Raw genomic sequence first — 8,569 nt, forward strand, 5'->3', positions numbered from 1 at the left:
GTAACTAGTGTAGAGGACTGGATTTTACTTTCAGTTGCAGTTAGGCAAATCGAAAATAATATGGTGGTAAGTGCCAGAATATTAACCAAACATATGCAGCAGCTTTCACACAGATTTGTGCTGCTTAAGCAAAATGACAATAGCTCAATAGCTGTTTCCAGAGAGACTTGGTGCACCTTGCTTTGCAGCCTGTTCTCAGCTTACTGAGATCAGGCTTGAACTGTGTTGGATGATGTTATATTTGATGCTGCTGCATTACTGCAGTATAAACATAATTTTTAAAGCAAATAGGTTTTTTTCTCTTCACTTTTGACTTTGAGAGTAGAAACTCTCAAGAGTTGGCATTTTTGAGGGCCGTTATTCATGCTCTCAATTCCTTAACTTCTGAACAGGAAGGAACTTACTGCTGATGCTCGTGAGCTGAAAGGAGAACTGTACTGTTTACCCTGCCACGACAAAATGGGTGTCCCCATCTGTGGGGCATGTAGGAGACCAATTGAAGGCCGTGTGGTGAATGCTATGGGCAAACAATGGCACGTGGAGGTAAACAGAAGATTCTATACAATCTCTCTTACAAATGTAAACCATAGCATATTTATCTGTGATTTTGCTGATCAATTTAAATGAAAGGATTCTCAAAGTTTGCAGCAATGATTGTAAACGCCTTCTCCAAATCCTTATTCAACTTTATTGTGGCTGGTCTTCCACTGTGAAGTAGGAGTTACTTGTTACTTTATAGAGAGCTTTGACTGTAATTTGACTAAAATCAATAATCAAAGGAAGCCCAGTGAGGTCCTTACAAAATAAAATTTCAGAGCTCAAAGCAGTACATGTAGAAAGGCAGTCAAATCTGTAGCAACCATATTACTAAGCATCTTAATATCCTTAGGTACACATTTATACTCTCATGGGAGAGTTCATATTTCTAGGCCACATACAAGATTTAGTTCCACATCTTCCATTTTAATTAAATAAATTGTTTATTTCTTCTGTTGTTTTGAAAGTCTTCTCTAGGAAATGCTTTCTTCACAAGGGTATAATGATAATGCACATTACTTAATAACTCCTAATTCTGTTCATTGATAAAAAATGAGAATCCATTGCTTGGTTTTATTTTGTAACTTTTGCATTGAAATGTTGAAGACATTAAAAGAAATACTATTTTAATGGTCTAAATGTAGGAACAAAAGTTGTAACTCTGTTTTTTAAGATGGCTTAGTAGACTTCAGCCATGTTCAAGTAGTGGACATGGTTAATTTGCTTTCCAGAAAAAATAATGTCACTTCCAAGAGATAAAAAAATGTATTATAATTTTCTTTGTAGCATTTTGTTTGTGCAAAATGTGAAAAGCCATTCCTGGGTCATCGTCATTATGAGAGAAAAGGCTTGGCGTACTGTGAAACCCACTACAATCAGGTAAGGTTGTGTATTTTTAAAAATACCATTAATTGGTAAACTCACAAATTTGCTTTATTAGACAGAGATGGAAAACCATTCTTACGTTTTGTTAAAGGCACCTCTGAGGGTAATGGCTGTTAGCATATGTTCTGTTGCATTTAATTTATACAGGTTTCCCTATTAATCTATGTGGCACTAAAAAAGAAAACTGCAGGTATTGCACAAAGGCTGGCCAGGACAGTCAGTATGAAGTTATTCTTCAAGCTTAGTGGTACTTTAGTAGAGCTGTTACAGGGCTTTGACGTGTCTGTGGATCAGAGCAGCTAATGACAACTAATCTCTCCTAAGAAGTTAAAGAAGATTTTCCACTCACTAACTGTGTTTTGAGGCCCCAATGAATGGCACGCATTTCCTTGCAGCTGCTACTCTAAGACACTGTGTCTGTGTTATATGTGATATATGCTGTTGCTCAGTCATTAGGTTGATAAAGACTTCCAAAACGGAATTTGTCAGAAGACACCCTCTAGTGACCACTTGCATTTATGTAGAAGTTGCACGTGGCAGTACCACTCCTCTCCCGATGCCTCTGGATGGGGAGTCCAGCCCCACGATGCACAGACATATTTCTCTTTGGAAGCCATCTGTGTCACGTCACATTCACCTCCCTTGCTTACATAAATACATGAGGAGGGATTACACTTGGGAGTTGTATGGCGTCTGCTAATTACAGATGGATTCTTAATTGGTCATTAGTGATGAAGGGCAGATGATTGGTGCTGGCACACTTGCAGACTGTAAATGCTGTGACGTTCATAGTAATGGTGTTGTAGCTGGGATGGGCCAAGTCTGTACACTAGACAAGAGCTGTATGTAGAGTGGATGTCTTTTTCTAGGCTAATTACTACAGTTAGGAAAAATACATTAAGTTTTTGGCACTTCTTGTTATATTGTGGAAAAATATTAAGCCTGGAAAAAATAATCAGTATTTTTTGTCTGAAATTTTCTTCCTTTCTTTTTATTTAATAAAGATAAAATTTTCTTACAGTTACAGGAATACATTATTTTAGTCATGCATGTAAGTCCAAATGTTACATTTTCTGATTAGTAACAATATGTATATGACACGTGATTTTTGTATTTCAAATCTTTGGAATTAGAGAAATCTTGAAACAAAATAAAATTATACTTACTGAGAATCAAAGGTAGATAAATGTTTTCATCTTTAATATTATCAAGACTTTTTGTGATGAGATGATGCAAAATGTACGTGGAAAATCAAACCAGACTTGGCAGCATTCTCTTTATCTCACTAGAATAAACAGGAAAGCGACTGTGCCCATCAGCTGAAATATAGTTATTTTGCTAGTTTGATAAGTTACCCTCAATAAAATCATTATATTAAAAATTTATTACTTCTCTTTCCTCTTCAGCTTTTTGGTGATGTTTGTTTCCATTGCAACCGTGTGATTGAAGGAGATGGTAAGCATTTTCCTGTATCCTTAATGTTCCTTTTTGATGGAAGTTCTCTTTAAAAGTGAAAGTAAGGGAGAAGCAGCCCAGTTTTTTCATTAAAACAAAAACAGATGTTCTCTTGACCAGAAATTAAATTAGAGCAAATTAGTCAGAGACCAAATGGTAGGAAAACCTACCATCATTTCATGATGGTAGAAGACCACCCCATGGCCAAAGAGAACTGTGAAACCCCATAGTGACATGCAGAGGCCAAGGATGCTGGAAGATGCATAGAAGTGGCTTCCTGCCACACCACCTTCAATAAAGGACACATGCAAGGGTGAGAAGGAGTGTACAGGCATCTCCACAAATGAATTTGTGGATCATGAGCCAAATTTGAAATAATATTTAGATACTGAAAAATGGTGGGCACCGTTAGGATTTTTTTTTAAATGCCTTGTTCCCCTTATGTCAGTTTGAATCCTGGAGTTATTCACCTATCTATTGCAAGCGCCTGTCTTTTGAAAATCTAGGCTTATGATAATGTCACAAAACCAGGAATGATTATGCTTAGAAATATATGTCCTGTAAAGACAGAACTGCAAGTAATTTGTTTGTTTTGTTATTGTTTGATTAGTTTTTTTGGGAGAAGGGGGTGGGTTTGAGGGGTTTTTTGATAACTAGCTCTGATAAAACACCAAAAGCAAATTATTCTACCTGAAACAATGTGACATTATGTGCCTATTTACCCTGTCCAAAGTAAATACTATGTTAGCCTCATCTAAGCCAAAGGCATTATCAAAGTAGGAGGAAGCTTCTAACATTCAAAAAGCGACATAAACTAGTTTATAGTCATGTAACTATAGGGTAGGACATACATTCTGTATACATGCTTTCCCTACATTTTCTGGACTGCACTATGCCTACAGAATGGCAATCCAAAATGCTTTAGAGGAAAGAGTCCTCATTTTCAGGAATTTCTACTGGAATGAGCAGAAATTGAACTTTTCTGATAACTACATCTCTGTATGATTCAAACCTTTCACCATATAGTCCAACACCCATATTGTAAGTTTTGGTTTCTGAACTGAAAATAATACAGTACTTCTTTCTTTTCAGTGTATGTCTTCAATTGCATTTCTTTCATTTCTGCACACAAATTTTGAGTCAGCTGTCACAAATTTGGTATCCAGTATTGTTCTGTGTCAGGTGAAAGAAATATCTGTAGCAGCAGTTTTTCAGGAGGGAGTCTGTGACTGCATTACTGAGGTTGCTTGGGAACTAAGACTTTCACCTGTCTAGTATTATTCTGGAAAGTAGTGGAATAACTGTGTATCTGTGGATGTGCTTGCCCCATAGTGCAGGAAAAACCCTCTGCATGACAACGCTTTGGTTCTCCTTGTTGACAAAATACTGTGAGAAGAACATTGAAAGAAAAATATTGTCCCACATTCTCTAACTTAGGAAAAAATTGGCAGGGAAAACTGGAAAGCTGTACTGAAAGAAAGAACAGGAACTTGATTTATCTACAGAACAATCAGGAAATAGTTACTTTCTCTTCAATGCAGAGAATAAAAAGTCCATTTTTTTTACCTTCGTAGTGCTGATTTACCAGCAGTGTTTGGCTGCTGGCTTCACACTATTTTCTTCAGCTGGGCAAGTGTAACATTTGATTGCAGTGCAGTCTGAACTGGATCTGAGAAATGAAACAGAATGAAAACATAAACACAATTGTTCTGGATTGCTCTTCAGCTGGAAACATTTCCTAAGTTGGAACCTGGCCTCACAGACCCATTGCCTGAGATGAGCTTGCATATAAGATGAAGTGGAAGTGAAAAATAGGAGGCAGAAATAGGTTAAGATAGTCTTGTCTCAGAGACAGCTGTATCAATGCTTCACAGTCCTGCTTCATTACACTCTAAAATGTGCCTCACCAGTCTGGCCATGTTATTGTTACAGTCCTTAATACTTGATACAAGAATCAATGACTGTTCTTCACACCTTATGAATATGTAAGCTTAAAATTTTTGTAATCCTTTTTTATTTAAATTGGTAAGGCTAATGATTTATTTTTTTCTCTAGTTGTGTCTGCTCTGAATAAGGCATGGTGTGTGAACTGTTTTGCTTGTTCGACTTGCAACACTAAGTTAACCCTCAAGTAAGTTTATGGATAAGTGTGATGTCTTCAACACATATCAGTGGTTCTTTTCAAAGTGTAGATGTTGCTATAGTGTAGCTGTTACTGTATGAAAAACATGTAAACAGCATTGAGGAAATAAGTGCCGCTTTCTTCCTCTTGCTCCACTTAATACTTTCCATCTTTTTCAGCTGTCTCTTCAGGTCTTCCTTCAGTTAGTCTTTGTAACTCTTCTCCTTTTCCATTCTTTATTTTTTCTTGTTTAACTCTAAAGGGATAAGTTTGTTGAAATTGATCTAAAACCTGTCTGCAAGCACTGTTACGAGAAAATGCCAGATGAATTTAAGCGACGACTTGCCAAACGGGAACGTGAAGCAAAGGATAAAGAGAAGCAGAAAAAGAAAAAGCCAATCTGTTTGTAAACTTCTTTTCCTTCTCACCACCACCTCTGCTCCTTTCTTCTTTGGTTAGTCCTAAGGATGCTTCTTTTTGCACTTTTGCATGAACTTATGGCAGTCAAAGCCAACACATCTTTCACGCAACTGCAACTTGAAATACTAACTTGTTATTCCATTATCTTTTGTTTGGTCTACAATTAGGTTTGAAAGGCTTTCTAAATTACATGGTTAATAAATATGGGCACGTAGTCACCGTCTACAGTGTATGTAACTTGTAAAAGTAACTTAATATATTTGTAAACATTGGGGGCTTAATTTTTTGCTTGTGCACATTTAATATGATTTTTTTAAATTTTTTTTTTCACTATCTCATCTGCTAAAACTTCATCTGTTTCTTTTGCTTTTGTTATTTTAGGAATAAATTTGTTGAGTTTGATATGAAGCCTGTCTGCAAAAAGTGTTATGAGAAGTTTCCTCTAGAGCTGAAGAAAAGACTGAAGAAATTAGCTGAAACTTTGGGAAGGAAGTGAAGACTTCGTCTGCTCTCCTCTTCCTTCGTGAAAATCTTATAGATACTACTTGAGGGGGAGGGAGGAGTTGCTGCTTTGAGGCTGCAGTCAGACAACAAATGCTGATGCATGCCTTCTATCAACCCAAAATACATTACAATTCTTTGTTCTCCATATTTGTATGCTTACTTGTTGACAAACAGACCATACTTCCAAAATAAATACCAGCTCACCTGAAAGATTTCTGACCAATAATGCCATTGTACGGATGCAGGTGGCCAATTCTGTACACTAATTCTCTGTGGAATTCTTCAGAGAGAGAAAATTTGCTTGTGAACACCACCTGTGAAAATAAACGTAGCAAATGTGCCGAACTTTAGGGACTTTAGGTGTATCGTCATTTATGTGAGTGAAAATATTAACCTTCGTATTAAGCATGCAGACAAAACTTGCCCAGCTCAAGTGATTTGGGCAGGAAACCAGTATACTTTGCCTCATGGAAAAATTCATGCTTGGATATCAGGCTGAGTCATTTCATTAAGGAGCCTTGTTTTAGATGGTTTGAAAACTATCAGATTTCTAAATATAGCCACTATACAAATGACGTACATAAAATGATAAAAATGATAGATTATGCTTACATAGTGAATGTTTCATCAGGCTTAGCATGAGGTACTTATATAAAAAGTGTATTCCTATTGCAAGAAATGAGCGTACTCAGAACTACTTGAATTTTGCTATATTCCACTTAAAATAACACATTAACATCTATATATGCTTTTGCATTCTATTTACTTTTTGTGCCTTATTCTGCTGGACCATACATAACAGTATACCATTAAATATATATAGTTTTATATTTTATTTCATATTTTTTATGCAGAAACTATATAGAAGGTATTTTAAAATGAAAACATACTTTGCCTTAATTATACAGGATGCAAGAATTATTTTATTTGAAATGTGAACATCTGCATTTAAAATTTAGCCTCTAGACTTCATTGATTTTCAGACCAATATTGAAAATGTGTATTTCAATTAACTGGCAATATTACTTTTACACCTCTGAGTGTAAATATGCAAGGTTTGATCCTGCTAGGATCTACTTCTTTAGCTATCCTCAAGGACTCAGCTTACAAATAATCAAAATTCTTTATAGCGTACATTTAATTGTTTTCTACTATTGAGTTCTGTCCATGCAAATTTGTTTTTTTTTCCCCTTTCTTGTAGAAAATACACCTACTTAGGTCCTCTTGATGGTACAAAGTATGCCAACTTTTTTTTTTTTTATTTTTGTACATTAGTGACTTAAACAGATTTTATGTAACTACGTAAGAGGAAGTAACATTTTCTTTCCTGTTTATGAAAAATTAGTTATTTTAAAACATCTGCTTTCCTGTGTCATCAATAAAGGCCTTGTTATTAAACTGTGTATTGCCTCTCTGAAATAAATGCTTGAGATAGGTGGGAAAGCAGTAAGGCTCTCTTGGATCACTGAACTTTTACCTGTGACTATGTAAATACTTCCTTATTATCGTGATTTAAAGGAGACATATACCTTTCCTAAAGGCATATGTCTGTATGTAGTTCTAAGGTTCATAAAAGAAACCATAGTTTGTTTCATAAAGATTACCTTGAATCTTCTGGATATTTTCTGAATTGGCAAAGTCACTAGGTTTTCCTAAAGGAAGTATCCTGAGTGTAAAACATACACCCTCCTGTTAACTTTTTCTCTCCCGTTTTCACCGTAAAGAAACTGTCACCCCAAACTTCCAGTTTATTGCTAGGTAGCGTATTTTTTGACTATTTTATCCTACATAATTATTGAATGTCATAACATTAATAAATATAGTCCCTGTCCCTGTTGAAGACTATGAAAGCTTAAAATATCCTCAAAAATTGTTTACTTAACTAGCCCAGTAGCCCTGCTGGAATTTTGGACTGCACCATGGATTCAGTAGACCACACTCTTTGCTTCCTCCTGAAGTTACAACTGACTTCTAGGTTTTCATGTTACACGGACTGTACATCTCTTCCTTCAGCCTGTGTGTGCCTAGCCTTGCTGCACAGAGGTGGGAAGGGTCACTAGCCCCAAAGCTACCTGGTGAGACCTGTCTCATATCCACATTGCTCAGGGTTACATCCATCTGCAGCACAGTGGCCTCAGATTTCCTGTCCACTCTGGTGTCAGGCTTTGGGGCCTGACAGAGGCTGGGTTTTTCCGTTTCCAAGTTCCTGGTGGTGAACGCTGGCAGCAGTTCACCAAGGCAGCACCTTCTGTTTCATGAACTCTCATGTGTGTATGTCAGACCCCACAATGTAGCACTTAAAGCATCTGAGGGTTCAAAGCCTGATGACGCATGGAAAAATGTTGGTTGGAAGGGACCACTAGAGATCAGCTAGCCCAGCCATCTGCTCAGAGTGGCTCTAACAGTGCAGAAGGTTTGCTTGGCCAAACTGTGAACATCACCAGGCAAGGAGATTTCACAGCCTTTGTGGATAGGATAGAATGTTCCAGTGCTTCATCACCCTCATGGTGAAAATATTATTCCTGGAGTCCAGTCTCGAGTGGAGAGCTCCCCACATCCATATTGCTCTCTTGGGAGCTGTCTTTGGCATGAACTGTCATTGGTATAATGCCCCTGGACATTGTCATGAAGAGGATTAGTTAAAAG

The 8,569-nt window shown here is 36.9% G+C and overlaps 1 protein-coding gene across 5 annotated transcripts in view; it reads left to right on the plus strand.

Annotated features, from left to right (window-relative positions):
• Window positions 1–7,325, plus strand: part of LIMS1 (LIM zinc finger domain containing 1) — a 40,347-nt gene extending 33,022 nt beyond the window's left edge. For 3 of the 5 annotated variants that reach the window (XM_062487930.1, XM_062487929.1, XM_062487932.1), the window contains 5 exons: window positions 393–543; window positions 1,324–1,416; window positions 2,829–2,877; window positions 4,933–5,008; window positions 5,801–7,325. In XM_062487930.1, coding sequence (XP_062343914.1) covers window positions 393–543; window positions 1,324–1,416; window positions 2,829–2,877; window positions 4,933–5,008; window positions 5,801–5,915 — 484 coding nt within the window. In that variant the 3' untranslated portion in view covers window positions 5,916–7,325. Of the gene's footprint in view, window positions 1–392; window positions 544–1,323; window positions 1,417–2,828; window positions 2,878–4,932; window positions 5,009–5,261 lie in introns of all 5 variants that reach the window. The other 2 variants (XM_062487931.1, XM_062487928.1) reach the window with 1 other exon arrangement.
• Window positions 7,326–8,569: the final 1,244 nt, after the last annotated feature.

The sequence above is a fragment of the Cinclus cinclus genome, chromosome 2 (assembly GCF_963662255.1).
Source record: "Cinclus cinclus chromosome 2, bCinCin1.1, whole genome shotgun sequence".
Classification (NCBI taxonomy): domain Eukaryota; kingdom Metazoa; phylum Chordata; class Aves; order Passeriformes; family Cinclidae; genus Cinclus; species Cinclus cinclus.